At 38.7% G+C, this 18,980-nt stretch overlaps 2 protein-coding genes across 4 annotated transcripts in view; both read right to left on the reverse strand.

The window, feature by feature from the left end:
* Positions 1-2,579: 2,579 nt before the first annotated feature.
* Positions 2,580-10,184, reverse strand: rad23b (RAD23 homolog B, nucleotide excision repair protein). Of its 2 annotated transcripts, none has more exons than XM_008285559.1 (10): positions 9,988-10,184; positions 8,982-9,063; positions 7,208-7,287; positions 6,141-6,322; positions 5,976-6,028; positions 4,927-5,054; positions 4,320-4,455; positions 4,067-4,194; positions 3,181-3,375; positions 2,580-2,951 (listed from the first exon to the last, which is right to left on the reverse strand). In XM_008285559.1, the coding sequence occupies exons 1-10, from the start codon at positions 10,051-10,053 to the stop codon at positions 2,838-2,840; spliced, it is 1,164 nt and encodes a 387-aa protein (XP_008283781.1). In that variant the 5' UTR covers positions 10,054-10,184; the 3' UTR covers positions 2,580-2,837. The 2 variants fall into 2 exon arrangements, with proteins under 2 accessions (XP_008283781.1, XP_008283780.1); XM_008285558.1 differs by having other exon boundaries at positions 5,976-6,031.
* Positions 10,185-14,741: 4,557 nt separating this feature from the next.
* The window catches only part of znf462 (zinc finger protein 462), a 56,471-nt gene continuing 52,232 nt past the window's right edge, over positions 14,742-18,980 (reverse strand). For both annotated transcript variants that reach the window (XM_008285560.1, XM_008285561.1), the window contains exon 13: positions 14,742-18,706. In XM_008285560.1, coding sequence (XP_008283782.1) covers positions 18,487-18,706 — 220 coding nt within the window. In that variant the 3' untranslated portion in view covers positions 14,742-18,486. The remainder of the gene's footprint in view (positions 18,707-18,980) is intronic.

The following is an 18,980-nucleotide window of genomic DNA, read 5'->3' on the forward strand; positions in this document are numbered from 1 at the left end:
AATCTGACTTAAATCAGGTGAACACTTCACTTTTTATAAGGTTTTTTTTTTTTTTTTTTTTTTAATAAAAGGTACCAAAGATTAAGGAAAATAGACAAGAGGGTGAAATGAAAAGTGCCATATGGTTGTTTGTGTGTTTCTTGGAAACCTCTCTTCCACAATCTGACTTAAATCAGGTGAACACTTCACTTTTTAAATGGTGATGGCAATCTTCAATGCACTGCAGCTGCAAAGTGCAATAATTTATATGAGACATTCGTATTTTTGTATTGAATGAGTAACTCTGAACAAAGATTTTTGTTTATAGCCAAAATATGTAATATAATCTTGAATTTTGTACATTTGTAAATAAAAATGCTTTGTTATTGTTTTGTATTTTACATTATATTAAAATAAAATGTATTTGAAATAAGAAAACCACGATGACCTTCATGCGCTTTCACCATAGCTACACTATTGTCATTGAAAACGAAGCAAAGCGGGAAAAAAGAAAGCATGCTGAAATGATAAACAAAAAAAGTGACAAAAAAAGTGTCGTGCATGTCAAGAAAAAGTTTGCTAGAACATCATTAGTCACAGTAATTGAAGATTTCCCTGCCAGTGTAATGGAGAAGCACATTTAAATGGCAACAATAGCTCACAGTCAGCTCGCACACAATATCCTCCCCGATAATAGTGAGATGACCGCAGGCAAACTAACACAATGTTGCTGCTAAAAAGATTTTCAAAAGAAAATTCACTCCTACAATGTCCCATTTCCATGGGGTTCCCTTTCCACCTGTCAGGGGGAAGAATGGGCAGGACAACCAAATTGCTGGCTGACATTCAAGGGTGACACCAAATCTGACTTCCACTCTGTGCCGGAGCTCTCAGGTACACAAAATGAATAAAAAACCCACAAAGATGCTGCAGCCAGATAGTGTTTTGATAGGTTTCTGCTACAGAGTCATTATCATCGTGTATCATGCTGTGCAGTTTTGTCTGTATGCTATATATCAACTTGCATTTCTCACAAAAATGTAACACGTCGATGTTGTAATACTAAAACAAAACACACGACTGAGATTTAGCATAACAGCTGCATCTCTTTTCATTTGTGTTAAAATATTTGTTGCACTGTGAAAATAGCAAAATTGTCCCTAAACTTAATAACGGCAGTTTTATTAATAAATAGTGACAAAATTTATAAAGAAAAATATGAGAGTACTTCTTATCGATATATAATTAAACAAAGTGTGGTTTCCAGTGGTTCTGCTATTTACTTGCAGCAGCATTTTAACACCTTGCAAACCAAAAAATCATCAAAGTAGTGCAAGAATAGTAATTTACCATCTAACGAAAATAAGTTCAAATGACACAAGAGCCAAAGTTTGAAGTGTACCCTTTGTCCCAATGCTGTAAAAGCACAAAAAAACATTTCAGCTGTCGTTAGAAGTCCAACTAATACTACCAGTAGTACTGATCTACTTTAAAATCTGTTCGTTTTTTAGGTATCGACACATTTGTGGTAAAGTCACTCACCTTCAGGCTGGCAAATAACACTTGGTGCTGAAAGTCAGAAAGATGTTGTGGTCTGTGTTGCCCCCTATTGGTTGATTCAGTTAAAGCACTCGCTGAGCTCCTCTTGTCATCCTTCAGCCCTAAAAGCAGCACAGGGGGAAAAACCTTTTAGGTCTTTAAAAAAAATTCCCAGTTTACAGCTTAATAACAGCCCCACGTAATACCAGCAAATTATGGTGTGGGGGGTTTTTACGACACCAATAAAGCGTATATGACAATAAATGATACTTTGTATAGTCTTTAACGAGTAACTGAACATTAAATAGCCCTTCGGTATTAGTAAATTACATGTACTGTCATTTTATTAGATTGTTGCCTGATCCAGGTCACAGCTAATAGAGTTTACTGCTACAGAAGTTATTTATCTTCTTTCATTACCGTATCATTCAGCGGCGTGGTGCTCCAGATGTCAGCTTTTTTCATTTGTTTTCGGTCTAGTGGATGGAATTGCTGCACTTTCTCTGCAAAAAGGCAAATAATTGTGGCTGCAATTAACGAATATGGTGAAGAGTCAGCTGATGGTGTAACAGAGTGAGCCTAATTTCCTAACAAAACTGTGCTGTGTACCTTTAGGCAAAGCACGTCCAATTACATCTCTGCGCAGCCACACACCAAACACACAGCCACAGAAACATGGCTTTCATTATCTGAACAACTTTTACTTTTTTCTGTAAAAATGACATCACTGCAGCTAAGCCTTACCTCACATGTAAACTTGATATATGATCCTTCACATATGCGTCGTGGTTCAGACTCATAGCTCCTGCGAACAGCCCTTCTGATTTACATACAGCTGTGGGATGCTCATGTGAAAAAGTGACATTGTAGTTGTTTGTTTTGCACAATTTTCAAATCTACGTTTTTAGTAAACTTTACTTTTCAAATAAGAGCACATGAATACTGTTGCTAGGTTTCAATCCACCCCGACTTTGTCTCACTTACAATGAAAACCACAAAAGAGTTGCAAATCTCAAAGTTAAGAAAAATCCTGCAAAAGAAAATCAATAGCACACACGTGATTTCTGATGCAAAATTATTGTACTTTTATTATTCTTTCATTTTTATGTGATCACAAACAACAGCCTGTCCTTGTACACCAGCCAACAGCTGATAAATGATCCAGTGTTATTAAGAGAACTGAATGTGGAATTGGTGAATAAAATAGTTTTTTTTTTGGATATGAAAGGGCTTGTTGTACACATATATTGAACATCAGCAATCAAAAAGTAGAGAAAGAAGTAAGAAAAGAAAAAAAAAATCAAACGAGGACGGCTCTTTTAATCATCGTCGACGTTCTGTTGTAAAAGGAAGTTGGCAGCCAAGTTCTCGTTCTTCTCACAAGCAAAGTAGGCTTGTATAACAAGTCCCTCTGGAAATCCTAAAGCTTTTAGCTGGAATTGGAGAGAGACAGAAAAGAGCCGTAAATTAGTCAAACAACACTTTAATAAGAAACCGACACTTTCTTCTTATGGTTCAACACTGTCTATAGTACTGTGTGGAGAGTAAAAATCAAGCTGAGGCTTTGGCAAGGTCATAGGAGACATGGATTTATGTAATATTCCAGTAGTTCTGGTAAAAAATGACTGACAGGATTAGTGACAGTGTTGTGCTCCTCCTCACCCTCTCAATGGCCTCTTTCTCCTGTGGTGTGACCTGGATATAGCTCATGTGACTTCCACCAGGTGTGTCACCTCCCAGCCCTCCAGCTCCCCCTGCTCCTCCTGCCCCACCCCCGCCCCCGCCACCTACTGGCACTGCATCTGGATTGGGTTCATTCAGCATCTGGATGAACTGCTCTTGGTGGTTGCTGATCTCCTGCAGTCGTAAGTGAACAGCGCAGGTACAGATAGTGTTCAATGTTCCTTAGCACAGACAACTCTGAAGTACAGTAGTAAATACAAGTTTAGAACATCAGCTGTACATTTTCAGTGAAGCAAAACAAATGCATAAATAAATATAAGAATAAATAATGCAGCTCCATAAGGCACACATTAGAGAATCAAGGCCGAAACGGAGTTAGGAGAGGCTTGAAAATCCTGTTTTTTAAAACACATTCACAAATACAGACACTAAGTAGCTGGCTATATCTGGTCCCAATAAATCTACAGCTCTGGGGAAGTGCTGTGTGGAACACATTTTTGCCTTATATTAAAACTTGTTAAAGACTCACTACAGGATGCAGAAGACTGCAACGATCAATGCAGATTTAGTTTAAAATGGTTATTTCTCAAGGCTAAATTGTGTTAACCCGAATGTCATCTTCAGGATTACTAATTCAAACTTTAGAAAGCTGCTTCTAGAGCCACAGAAAACATCACACAACCGTTTTCTAAACCTTGTGATGAGTAAACTTATGTAAAAGTCGTGTTAACGTCCTCTTATGTGACACCAGTGTTTAAACCATAACTGTATTTGATCAGAACTATATTAAAGACTTCAAACACATTCATACTTCCTGAAATGTTCTTACGATTTAAAACACATCAACCTTTTGTCATTTCTTCACCTGCAACAGTGCGGGGTTTTCCCTGCCAATCTCCTGCAGCAAGGCAGGAAGAAGGGCGGCATTCTGCTGGATCAGCTGTCGCATCACGTGAAACTGGGGCTGATTTCTTAGGAAGCTCAGAGGATTGCCTGAAAGTGTAGGTCAGACCGCGTAAGCAGCAAGAAGCAAGAGGACAAGGACAGGAAGGGTAATAATAGAGATACATTTGCAGATTGAAGCTGCTGTTATATGGACAACAGGATGGGCAGTTTACCTCCCCCAGCACTTGATGAGGAGCCAGTGTTGGCGGGAACGCTGATACCGCCTGTGGATACAGCTGGAGCTCCACTCACTGGAGGCGCCACCGCATCAGGTCCTGTTGCCGGGCCCTGATCTCTGCCTGGGATGCCCTTTAGGAAAAGTCATGATATACACCGATTCAAATTTATATCGAACAGGCTCGACTGTCACACTGAGGTATTTCGATTAATTTATATCACTATATCACCACTACTTGTGGTTCTCTTCTGCCTTAAGGTAGCAGGTATCTTCAGGGTATTGTGCACATTTTTAGGGTTATTCAGGAAGCAATTCTGGAGTTGTTGTAAAAGTAGTAGTGTGACCTCGGAACTGACGTGTTAGTAAGCTGTACACAGGAATTTGTACAACCATGCTATGAATGTCAACACCAAGCCACAGTAGACACTAAAATAAACATTCCTCCATAACAATACATGAGTGTGTTCATGACCTGAGCAAGGACACTGAGCTCTATGATTGCCAAGAGCAACACACACGTATGAGCTATCATGTGTCAGGTTGTGTATCGATTCAATAATTTGTTCGGAGACACATTTATTACGACCAAAGACATAACTCACTGTGAGCAGGTATTCCACAGCTCTGTCTGGGTTGTTAAAGCTCGCTCTCAGTGCTGCCACCACCTGCTCCCTCTCGTAGCCCATAAGCATCATCTCGTTCACCATGGCGTCATAAGATGGGCCCGTCACTAAAGAGGATAGGCACAACACAAACACGGAGAGAGAAAGCGAATTTCAGTAGTGCAACAAAAAGTTTAGTTCAGTTTTAGCTTGAGTGCTATACTCTCCATCTCTGCAGGAAAATCAAAACTTACAAATATAAGCTCAACCATATGTAAAGCTTTAATGACCCAATATCTGTCAATAGGTGTTCTGTTCTGTTTTAGTGTTAGACAAAGAATGTGCAGCAGTCATTTACTTGAAAACACGTGTGTCAAACTGTCCACAAGAGAGATGTTAACATATGTTTTAATTTGAGGAAAATGAATGATCTCTAAATACATTAACATGAAACATAAAGATCCACATACTGCCATCTGGAAGATATGTTCTGCTTCCATGTTTTTAAGATTACATACCACAGCGTACACAACTGGTATGTCAAGCTACAACAGCATAATATTAAAACAACGTATTAGCTGAGCTCGATGTTAATGCATAGCAGCTTTAAAAGTTCGAATATATAAAGATAAACTCCTCTTCTCTGTCCCATAAACCTGCCTCAAATGCTGAAAATTCACACTGACAGCTTCGAAATGAGTCAGGATCTGCTCTGTGCAAAACAATATTTGCAAAGTTTCCAGCATGTGGCCGTTGGGAACTGTGGGATTAAGTTTTGGCCGAGCTGCAGTATCTGGCTGTTTATTGATTATACAGATATCTAGCAGAAATAAGGTGAGCCAAAATTAATCAACAACCTCGATTCACACGAGCCCACAGACTTATGTAAACAAAACACAGGTTAAAGGCAACGTACAAGGCTATTATTTGCACAAGTCTAGCAAATGATGCAATATTTGTGACAGACTACCCATCAAACCCAAAATTACTTTTCAATCACATCCAATAACAAAAAAAGTCACACACAAGCTTTACAAAAGCAGCCTTACCTAGAGTTGAAACTGCTTCATTGATTAAGTTTGTGTTTGTTGAAGCCTCAGAGCTACTGCAAGAGAAACAGACCTTGGGTGAGGCATGGACTACACATCATTTCTCACAGCAAGGCACACTGACATCAGATTAATAGTTAAAGACAAACATCTACCCATCTTTACCCGACAGGTGTGGAAGATGGTTCAGCTGTCGAAGACTGTCTCTCTTCTGGTTTGCTGTCTGTGGAGGCAGGCTCTGCTGGTTTGTCCGAACTGGAAGATGAAGGAGGAGGTGCAGCGGGAGCTGTGGTGCTGGGAGCTGAAGCAGCTGGTGAAGACTGTGGGGCGGCAGAGGCTGTTTTAGGCTGCAAAACAAAGTTGAAGACATATAACCTTGTTATTTCTCCAACAACACTTGATATTTACAATGAGTCACTTCCATAAATGCTGTAATCACAAATATAAGTTTTGGGCTGCATTTTACTTTGGGCTGCCTTCGCCTTAAGAGTTACTTAACTAAGGAAGATCCACTAATAAAGGCCATTACAGGCTTCAAGCAACTAAACATGCATGACATAGCCAGCCAGAGCTCTCAAATACAGCTTTTAAAATAAATCCGAGGCTTTTGATAGCTTGCGTCTACAGACACCACATCTCATTCAATAATACTTCTTTTTTCCAAAGCAATACTAAATTGACGTTAAAATATGTGAGGAAATTTAAATATACGGCCCCTGAGGAGCTCTGCCGGATTAAGAGAGCTTCCCTCTATCTGCAGAACAAGAAAAATACAGATCCCATTTGATTATAAAGCAACAACAGGTCATCTTATACTAATACAACACTACATTATGTTAGATGCTGCCTTGTGGCACAACAGAGTTTCAAAAGCATGTGAATAACACACTTTTATTTTGAGTTAATCTTTGCTTGAAACAAGTAATCGGCAGTGTACTGGAATACACGGTAATAAACCAGAGCCAGATATTGAGGACAGTGACCCCACTCCATGTCAGCAGTGTGAGCTACTTGTTCCTGTGCATCAGAAGAGGCTGTTCAACAGCCCTAACAGACAGACATAAGTGGACGGATGTGGAAAGAGAAGATTACAAAACCTAATCATAGTTCAATATTAGCATGTACCCACAACATTCAAGAACATGATGTTCTACAACAAAGAAAAAAATATCACAAGATCTGTTTGACGAAGAAATCCGACAATTTCCGAAAACTATTTTTAAGTCTCGAACCTTTGTCACCATGACGACCACAAAGTTCTTCTCGTTGATTTTGTATTCTTTGAGGGCTGTGTCATCGTTGAGGATTTTACCTGTGAAGAAACAGAGACTTATTCACAACTTATTGGCTTTACCCACAATGACATCATCAACTATATGGGCCGGTGTAACAATAGATAGTATCAGATTGTATCATTAAACAGAAGGTTGTTCAGCGGCTAAATCGCCCGCTTTTGTCACCGCATCGAGTTCTTCTTGTTACGCTTTTGTTTTCTGCTATATGCATGTCTGTGAAAATTTTAGTAGGTCAAGCACAAGCCTAATGTCTAAGCTGCTATATAATATGGTCACGCACGCTGCATCTAAAGTGCATTCAGCCTCCCTCGGAGTACATCATGTCTGACTGTTATCAAACACCAAGTGCTGTGGTGCAACTGGGAAGTTTTGACCAAAATATCAATTTCTATGCAGCCTTTCCGCATGTTTCTGCAATCTTTATCCTAACACAACTTCTAAAAGACAAATAACTGCAAAGCTTGTTGAAAGAAATGAAGGCTAGCTTGTTACGAAACACTTGTGTTTCAACCTTTGCAGTTATCTGGCTAACATTTTCATTTGTCTGCCAAACAGACATGCTCTTAGTGAGGCTTCATGGTACATGTCAGTTTTTGTTGTAGCTTTAAAAGACATGCTTTACCAGCGAGACAGCGCAGCCCTCCAACAGTTTCGTAATTCATTTGAGCAATATGGTTAGTCATGTCAGGAGCACTGTATTAATAGATTTGTAAAATGTCACATAAGGTCTAAAATTAGAGTTAGAAACTGCAATTGTAGGTGTTTCTGGGAAAAAAATACAACAAATCAATCTGTGTGAACATCTGCATTACAGCGTAGATATTGAAATAGATCCTTATTTATGAAAAAAATTGTTCCATTACAAGTATCAACATGAAAACTTAACGTATCATAACTGAAAGGGCAACAAATGACAATACAAGAGCCAAGCAACCTCCGGCTCACCAAAGGCCACTGAGTTGGATTTCACTATAAATTGCTAAATATTTCTACGTTATTCTCACTAATCAAATCACACAATAACTAAAAACTAAATCTAACAATTGCGTTTCTTATCCTGTTAAAGGCTTGTTTACATCTGTTTTGTTTAAACTCACAAGGTGGAACAAGCTGACAATTTCCAAAACAATAACTACTGAAAGCTGGTGTCCTGAGCTAACAGAAGGGAGTTCGAGGGGGGAATCTAGCAGGATTTGATCGATTGAATCATATAGACTACTAGTTTAACCACAGGAGAGGTAGCAGGGGAATGAACAGCAACCAGCAGCTTCGGTGGTATTTCAGCTTGCAGCGGTGAGAGACGTGAGCAGAGCTGCTGCTGCTGCTGCTGGTAAGAAAAACTGTAACCTTGTCTGGATTTCTGTGGTTTTCTGGAGGACCGCCACAACTTGAGATGTTGTTCAGTATTTTTCCATGCTGGATTATGTAGAGAAGCTGTCAAACACTGTCTAACTTATCTGTCATAGGAAATCAGGAGTTTGCCTTTCAAATAAAACAATGCATGCTTCGGGAAAGCTGTGAAACAAACTATATGTTCTTATCATTGAGTTGTCAAACACTTAAAATGTTGAAATCACTTTAAGGTAGGTTTGGACAACATTAAGCATCATACAGTAAGTCTACAACTACTTTAACTCCTATGAATAGCACAAAATAAACTGTTGTGAAGAAAAGGCAGGATTTAAAGAGGGTTCTGTAGCATATAACATACCAGCATATATCAATTTCAGCCCAGCAACTGAGAAAGTGTCCTTTCCCTTCTCCTGTTCAATCCTCTCTTTTAATGTTTTCACCTGTGGGGGGAAAAAACAAACAAAAAGGAATCAGCCTTTGTGTCCCCATGTTGCCCAGCCCCAGCACCACAGTCAATACAGTCCAAAGTGTGAACTAACTGCTAACGACATCATAAAACTGGAGTGGATTATACTTTAGACTCCTTCAGTGAAACCAGCTCAAAAACAATGCCAAGCCCTGACTTTAAATAACAGACTAACGACGTTTTACACATAAATGCAAGTTTACACATTAAGTAATTGACGACAACACGCTGACTGTACATGTAGCTAACTGCATACCGAAACAAGCTTATTGAAAGTAAAACTTAAAGGTTTAGGGGGATTTCCTTAACGAAAGTGTTTTATTAAAAAAAGTAAAGTAGCTAGCTGCCCTTAGTCACGACGTTTAAAGCTAACGTTAACAGATTTTCCTAAACAGTGTTTCGTTGGTGCTGCTTAGTACTAGCTTACTAACACGAACAATGGCTTATCATTACTAAACGCTATAACTACAGTAAACACCGCTAATTAACCGCTATTGTCACAAAAATTGCCTTTATTTCACGGAAATTTCAGTATTAACTTTAACAACTTTCACGAATACGAAAGGTTCACAAACACTAAATGCTAACATGAAGGCTAACTTGTCAACTCCCCCCCACATCTGGACCCTTAAGTGGGCTCCGACTAAATGCTGACAATACAAACTACTTTCCTGACCAGTGGGTAATAAACGACGCCAAACTGCTCAAAGTCAAACTTCAAATAAATGCAGTTTTAACCTTAATAACGGGTTAAGCTACAACCAATCTGTCGTGTTTTTGTACGCACAAACTATCGATCGTCCCGAATGAAATGGTCAAAAACTGTACTCGGTTCCAGGACATACCCAACTCCCACTCCACCCCCTTCACAAATGCATGATTTTTAACTGTCACTTACCGTCTCCTCTTCATCGATGTCGACTTTGAACGTCTGCTGCTGTAAGGTCTTCAAAGTTATCTGCATTTTGCCGGCAGATTCTTTTCTATCCCCGGGATTGTTTTTGGACGTTGAATACACAACTTGCAAGAGTCTTCACTGTTTTCGTTGGCTCATTACAAACTGTCAGCCGCCATGACTTTTCGCTTCTCTTCTTCTGCGCTGCATATTGAAGCTGCAGTGCTCCTGGCGGTGAACGTCAGTACTGCAGTAAACATGACCACAATGTTGAACTGTGCTTCATTTCACATTGATAAAATTCAGCATACCCTTAAAACTGAAACTCCAGAAGCATTGTCAGCAAAACTGACAAAAGTAATAAAAGTTAAATTACTGATTATGCAAAGTGGACTCTGTCAGAGTGTCATATTGTTATTGTGTTATCAGTGCTGGTGCTTTTATATGTAAACAGCATTTAACTGTGAGTTAGTTTAAAATATACTAATATGCATTTATCCATCATTTTTTATGTTGTTCTGTAGGTATTTAGAATCCCCGCTGAGTCCCTGCAAGATAAATAAAGTACAAATATAAATAGCACAACATTTGCATCTGAATTGGAGCGTGAAGTAGCAGAAAATAGAAATACACCTGTGAATTTCAATATAACACTTGATCAATGTATTCTCCACCACCGAAGAGAGTTTAGTGAAGTAGATTTTTCAAATGTGTCGTATTTTCAGCAATTTTTCCCATTAAGTACACAACAAAGTAAGAAATTAGTCAGTAAAGCTTTTGTTATAGAACACTTTTCAAACACACCAATGCAGTTCAAAGTGTGTGACAAGGAAGTGATAAAACATTGAATGTTATTAAAATAGATTTTGTAAATTAACCTCTTAAGACCTGACCTTAAGACATGCATGGACATCACATTTTGGGCTATATTACCACAGTAGTTACATTAAAAATAATAAATAAAATAAAATAAAATAACATAATAATAAAATAAACTAAAATACAATTTAAAATAAATAAATAAATAAAATAAACAAATATTTTTAAATCTGTTTTCTAAATATATTTTCATTTCTTTATATATATATATATATTAATTTTTAAATTCTCTTTGCTATTTGATCAGATCAAATAGCAAAGAGAAATAGAAAAATGCATATCAAACAAGAGCTTAAGAGGTTAAATGCTCACCAAAACAGCAAGATGAGTGGCTAGGATAATAAAGAATAATACAAACAATACAACTAATAATGAAATACATAAATACATTGTTTATAGTAAAACAGTAAAATCTCAAAATAAAAAAAATAGAAATGATAAATTCTAATTATCCTAAAAAAACACATTACGTATTAACACCAAAGCCATATAGTTAGAAAACACCAAACAAAAATCAGACTGAACCAATGGGTTAAAAATATGTTTAAAAATATCTATATTTTCAGCACATCATCTGCTCAGTTTTTCCAGCAGCTCACAGCTCAATGATTGAAACCAGCATCACCAAGTGTGATAGGAAACCAGGGTATAGGAAGATAAAAATGATTTTTCAGATACACGCGCATTACCAACTCACGGTGCAATAGTGGACAGTAGGCCCTTTTTTATTGGAGACTTTTTGATTTGTCACAGTAAGAGAAAGCCCCGTTGAAATTCATGATGTGTCTGTTTCATTAAACGCCCAAAAACTATACCTCACCTAAAAAGAATGCAGCCATCATAAATACGCCATTGCTCTCCTTACTGTGACAAATCAAAATGTCTGCTGTGAAAAAGATCTATAATGTTAAATGACTCCGCTAGAATGATAATGAAAATACAGCCTGGTGTATCCACTCTAACTCCCTCAAAACATGCACTGAGTTGATTTTAAAGCAGACACCAAATGAACTGCATCAGTCATGAAGGCTGAGTTATGTCACCTTTTCGCTGACGTGATGAAAACACGACTTGTACTGCCTTTAGATACATTCCTTGAATGTTTTGGGGGCTTCTTCATCATGTATGCTTCAGAACTGACATGGTAGGGGGTAAAAAAAAAAAAATGCTCGCAACAAACTTCAGATGGAGGTTTAAGCTATTATCAAAAGTTTGAACAATCGCAGGTCCTTCAAGCATGCATGGAGGAATTTCAGTATCACCCTTCCTACACTCAGTATTCAGGGCTTTTATTGACTTCTATCTTCCATGCAGCCCTGTTCTGACTTTAAGAGGACTGTTAAGTGCGAGAGATAATATGCTGGAGCTCAATGGGGTCTCTTCCTCAGGCCACTTCTCCCTTATTCTCATATCACTCCCTCTTACTTTCAATGACCGTATGTATGAGTCCGTCTCTCTTTATCTCCCACTCCTCTCGACTGCCTCTGTCCTTCCACCACTCTTTGCCCTTCTTACGCTTCTCGTATCCTGACTTCCCCCTCAGTCTCTCCACTCAGTCTCCCCCTCTCTCTCTCTCTATCATCCAGTTATTGCGACAGGAGCAGTGCCCTCGTCTGCCTTGGCCTGAACACACACTCATCAGGCATTCCTTAAGTTGCTCCACTCAGCAGCAGCAGCAGCAGCAGCAGCAGCAGCAGTGTCCTCCTTTCCCCTCTCCCCACTGTGGCTGTGCCTCTTGCTCCTGTCTCCAGGGGTCGTCAGTCTGCCATCGGCCCCCTCTGAAGTGGTGAGCCACAGAGATTACAGTCTGATCCCTGGCGACTTGAAGATATTTTTAAGAGATGATGTTAGACATGTGAAATAAAGACTCAGACTCTTCTAAAACAGGCAGGAGAGGAAATGTGGGGGACGTGTGAAATCAACAGTTCCACCTGGAAGACAATAGGCTGCTCAGAGTGGTGACACAGTGTAATGGTGACGGACTGAAGGAACAGTGGAACATGAAAGCATAGCTAAATGAAGCTGCTGATCTCAGTGCCTTGCGGTATTTAGGGTGCAAGAGCTGCAGCATTTCATGCATGTACATTAAACAGACACTCAAAGACGGACACACAGCGCACACAGTCTACAACTGGCATTTGCAGGGTTTGTGGTTTTGGTCAGCAGAGCTCTTGCAGGGTGTGGAGTGGAGGAGCGAGAGAGAGAGAGAGAAGCCGAGCGGTGGAAGGGTGTAACGCAGAGTGAAGGCCACTGAGATGCCTTCTCAGCCCAAAGATATTTCCTGTGAACAAGGTGAAGGGACTATTATTGGTTGCCCCAGGGGCTCACAAAGGAAATCACACGTGTCTCGAAGGAAATGGAAAACACATTGCATAAAAGGTATAATGATACCAATTAAGATATCTGACCAAGTATATAATTATAATTGCTTATATTTATAATAGAGAAGGAGAAAATGTCCTGCATCTGAAGTCCAGTTTTACTATTACTGCCAAACACAAAACAAGAAAGACAAGCACGTTTCTTTTCCTTTCTTTTCAAACCATGCTCACCATTTTCATTTCAGCATAGTGATGTGCTAAAATTTGATAATTATCTCTAAATGCAAAGTACAGTCCAATAATTGGGCTGAAAGTCTGAGTATCACAATATCATTCTGCTGAATCTCATAGAGGACCCAAATTTAAAAGTGTCTATTAACGTCAATAGCAATCAATCCATCAACTACTCAAAACTAAGAATATATGCTGCATAATGTTGCTGCAGTTAACGTCACAAGATCATAGTTTGTTGATGCATCGTCTGGAAACCGTTTGTACAAAATGTTACAAAATCCACCCAGTAGATGTTGTGATATTTCTCAGGATGTGAGGGAAATTTTAAAGGACTGGCAGTGCTACAAGTGATCAGCAAAGTCATTAGGATTCATCCTCTGGGGATCATAACTGTCAGTACCAAACTTCATGGCAATCCATCAGTTTCAAAGTGGTGCACTGGTTGGCATTAGCTTCGTTACAAGTATCTGATGTTTGGACACTTGCCCAAGATTGGAATTCCAATTTTTTTTGCATAAAGAATTAACCAACTAATATTATTTTTACTGAGACAAGGCTGCTCCACTGGTGGTAGTCAGGTATCTTTTCCTATTCCTGGTCACTTCTTTATTGCCTTCTAAGGAGCCCTCAGATGAAAATGTATCGTGACAGAGATAAATTCTCACCACCAGCTATTACAAATGGTCTCTCTCTATTTTAATGATCAATATCATTAAAGCTATGCCAAATGCTTCAAACACACAGAGGCAGATTTATCTGAGTGTAATTACAATTAGGTAAATAAAAGGGTGGCCTCTCCCTGTAAAAGTTATACAGGAAATAAATTGCAACTGAAGTACCCCACAATCAATTCAATATCTGCCTTTTAAGGATGAAATGATTAAAGGTGGTTGGATTAGAAATAGAGCATTTGTCAGATGTAGGTGCATTTTCCTTACGAGTTCCTTTGGTATCATTTTGGCCTTGTGAAATGCTTCAGACACCCTATTCTCAATTTCCAATTCAGAAAGCTTGCTTTTCAGGGAATTTTAATACTTTGACATCTCTGCTGATGTGCATAATTCTCTGATTTCGAGGGCTGCTGCAGTCATGTCACACACGAGGAGGTGATATTATGCATGATACCAAGTGTAGAAAGTCTGCAGAAAGTCTCAAATATATAAATATTTTTAAAAAGTGCAGCAATTTCCAACAAATTTCTTCTTTCTGTATCTAAAAGTTCAGCCTATATTGCTTCAAATCTTAGTGTTATCGGAGGATAAGTAACATTTTAAAGGCCTCATTAAATCAGCATGACGTGCACAGAGAGGAGAAAAAACACAATTAACTGTTATCTGATAACTTTATTATCAAGTTAAAAAAAGACAATGAATTACAATATTTACAGAATATCCAGAGATAAATGGAATAAAATTGTAAACAATCATTCTAGGCAACATCACAACCCACCATCAGGTAATCAGATTTATATGGGAAAAAAGGCAAGAAGGAGAGATTCTAGTGTCAAACTATGGAGACAACAGTCTGAAAAGAGAAATGCATTGGAAACAAACTAAACATATATACAAGTATCCAGTGTGTTGTCAGCAGGGGCGTAACTTTGGGTAAACTGGGAATATTACAGTCTAGAGACTGCACACAGTGAGGGATTCATAGTCATTTTCTATTAAAATGATCACAGAACAACAAACAATTTTGGGTTGACAGCTTCATTACCCAGATTGTCCCAATTCATCATCTGGTTTGCGCTGGGCTTTCAAGCTGGGCGACAAGCTGCCTTGCAAAGCTTATTTCTACAACAACTATTTTCAAACTGTTTTACGTTCAAAAAGATACAAGCTGGTCCTGTAAAACAGACAACGAGGGCTTTGAGATTCAACACCAACTCAACTGGTTTTCAGGTATCAGACGGACTGGGGAGCAGAGCAGGACTGCTACATTCCCACCTGTTGTTGAGTGGAGAGACTAAGGGCGGGCGCACTTGGAGTTAGAGACCCTTACTTGTCATGGATAGAGGATAGTGGAGTGTCACATTTTGTATGAATGAGCTCGATCTCAGAGGGCTCTATAGGCTGACGTGGAACCCAGATGGTGGTCAAGCCCAGAAAAGGACCAGCAGTTTAGGTAAATGCTCCCAGAGGAACTATTGTTTGCTTGTCTTGTCCTTTGCCATGTTTTTGTTCTTCATGACACAAGCCCTGGCCATTAATTAGTAGAGAACTGCAAACGTTTCCTTTATGTTTAATATTGTACAACCACACTGCGATTCCTATCTGCTCATTCCCATTACAGTACAAAAAAAGGGATATTTTTCATTGTAACCAGACATTGTACAACAGCGTAATAATGTTGGATCGGGGACTCAAAAGCCCCTAAGGGTTAGCTATTATCTTTAGATTTTCTTTTTTTTTTTCTTTTTTAAAAATGAGAACACCTAAAGGAAAAAAGGGTTAAATTATCCTTTCTGAAACACCACAGTTCAAACACTTAACGAGTAGTTTTGTTTTCTATACATGGCTGCAAACATGTAGTTCATCAGAGTTCTACCCACGGAACTCTAATTCCAAAACTCAATGGTCCAAACCCAGATTTCCCGTTTCCATCAATGGTTCAATGCTTAACAAAGACAATTACAGCAGCAAACACAGCAGGCTTGGTAAATATTTTGGTACCAAGAACACAGTTACATAAGTTGTGTTCCTCTACAAATTGGACGTTGGATTTATTAGACAATTTACTTCAGTCTGTTTAATGTTGCTTATTGATCTTATTGGAATTGGAGACAAATTTGATTTAATTGCTATTCACTTCTCATAAGGCTTTAGGGCATTCAAGCAGCAACTTCCAGCAAATACAATCTCTGCCTTTTGTCAATATCAACAATAATATAACAACTTTGTCTAAAAAGAAGCACACAAATGCAGACTACGACAGGTGTGTCAATACAGAATGAGAATTTAAAGGGGATTTTTTCAAGTTGGGGAATTTGACACCTTTAAAAAAGTCAATCTTTAACATATAGTACCAGTGTCATATATATATATATATATATTATATGTAGAAAGAAATGGTATTAGGGCTTTCTGCTCTAGTTACACTTGTCTTTTCAGTGTGTCTCTGCACGTCAAAACTGGACAATAAACTACAGCTCGATGCAAGCTAATACAAATACGGACGATATGGAGGAAACGGAGGGTAATGTAGTCACCGGAGCTGACTGTGAAAGGCCTAGACATCTGTCGATCAAGCAAACATGCCCATTTTAGTCTGGAATTTCATTTGTGGTGCTCATAACATTAAAAAAAACATACTTAAAAAATAAAATAAAATCAACAGCAGCATTTCTCTCCATAAACCCCATCTACAAAACGGTTGTACTTTTTTAATGCTGTGAGTGTAACTAATGAAATTCCATTCACTTGTAATAGATCAAATCTTAGAGACGGATATTTCAATACCTAATGCAAATAAACTAAACATCTGTATGGCTACAAACTACAACAGGTGGATGAGATGAAATTGGTTTTTTTTTTTGGTAATCTGGTAAAACCAATGCTTTCAGCCTCATATCCTTGCACTAGATGCTCAACCACTTTTCATTGTACTGGCGCGTAGTCTGTGCAATTATAACAAGCATGAATCTAATTTGATCTAATCGCATCTTAATTAAGGAGAGTCTTTCCGAAATGCCACTAAGGCACACGTTAGAATAAGTTAAATTAGTTGTTGAGGCATACATTTTAGTAGAAGAAACATTTACTTTTTAAGAGAAGTGGGGGGTTTTCTTAGTTACTTTAAAACGGTTCATGTTTTTTTTAAAGCGATTAAAGCCATACAGTGGCCATCAGAGGAACTGCATTTTAAGGCACTTACGCACTGGTTTCAAAACTCAGCCGCGGTGGTCTGAACAAAGTGTGGTCCGACCCTGTGCACAGTGTGATCCAGTGAACCGGACCACACCCAGAGGTTTATACCTTAGGGATCTGTCTCTGTGAGGTGTGGACGCTACGACGCCTCCAAAGAATGTGGACAGAACTGGATTCTGGCACACCCAGTCACAAATTTTGCATTGAAAAGACAAGTGTAATCTCTGTCTCTTGCTCAAGATGCCATTAATGTGAAAGGCTGCAGCGCTCCAGGCTAATCCTGAACGGATATGGGTCATGACACATTTAACTTATATCTGTTGACATACTGATCTGCTGAGTGCACAGGGCAACTGCAGTATTGTTCAGCCTGGACTACAAACAACATGGTATTTTAGGGGGGAAAGGGAGAATTAAATGAATCCCATTACTTTGATGATTTTATCAGTGAAATTACTGGACGATAAAAACAGCACAGTTAAAATTTGAAGGGTGCAACAGGCTTATACGTAGTATAATATTAAGGGACCTAAATTATAGCAATTTGCTACAAACATTGGGGGCATATTGTCATGAAAACACGATTTGTAATTTTTTTTACTAAAATAGATAAGGTGCGACTCTTCTTCAAGGAAAACCTCCACACGTTGAACACAAGGCTAAGATGAAAAAAAGTCTCAAATTTCAACAAGAAATCAGAAAAGGTTTCTCTACAGTGGGCCGTGGTTGTAAATGCTTTCATACCTTGTTTCTTGCATTTTCGGTAAATTTACATTACCCCTGTTTCAGGTGAGCAGGGAGGAGTGTAAAAGGTGCTTCAAATAAAAAGCTAAATTTAGTTCATCATTTTGGACAACATTCTTATAAATAGCTTAGTTTTGTCTAGGTGGGATCTTTCACTGTAGATTTGACCAGAATGTCAGCAATAAAGAGTTCTGTTCACTATTGGTTACCAATATATTAAGATCTGTCCTAGGGGACCGCCCGTTTAAAGAGCTCAGCCGTTTTATGCAGCACAACCTAATACTTATATATGTAACACCTAAAATCTAATAATGCACCAACTCATAAAAAGTCACTTTTTAATTCAGTTTTAACCTTTTTTGTTTCCTTTGACATCTTATTTTTCCAATCCCACTCAGCGCTGATCCTACCCAATGTTATTGTTTTCTAGCACAGTATACCAAGAGGCCACAATCAGTTCAACCAAACTGTTGATCCTTTTTGGTGTCAAGCATTTCTTTGTCTTCCACATACTGGCTTTGACTTGTCAGTGATAGGTCAGCAGGGTTTCCTTCCTCTTTGCTGTTGCTGGACAGGTCCAGTTTTGTGTCTGAGAACACAGACGAGCCGGTGGAAGATGGAGCTGAAGCCTCTATTGCTGAAGTGGTGCTGGTGTCCAGCCGACTGTTGTTAACCGTCCTAAAGAGGAAGGACGGATGTGTGAGAAGATATGAACAAACCAAAGACTAAAAAAAGAAGGGGCAGGATGTAACCCTTGGGACTCCAAATCTTACTGGCAGGTTTGGGAATTTTATCTTCAAATAAAAAAAAAAATCACCAAAATTACAGCAAATATCATAGACGCAAACTTTAAAGACAAAAAGAAAGGATCAGTGAATTCAAGTCAAAGCCTGAAATCACTGTCATTAATCTAAATCATTTTATTCTCCAACAAAATGCTTCTTGGTGCAAA

This window comes from Stegastes partitus, unplaced genomic scaffold (assembly GCF_000690725.1).
Source record: "Stegastes partitus isolate 25-593 unplaced genomic scaffold, Stegastes_partitus-1.0.2 Scaffold409, whole genome shotgun sequence".
Lineage (NCBI taxonomy): Eukaryota > Metazoa > Chordata > Actinopteri > Pomacentridae > Stegastes > Stegastes partitus.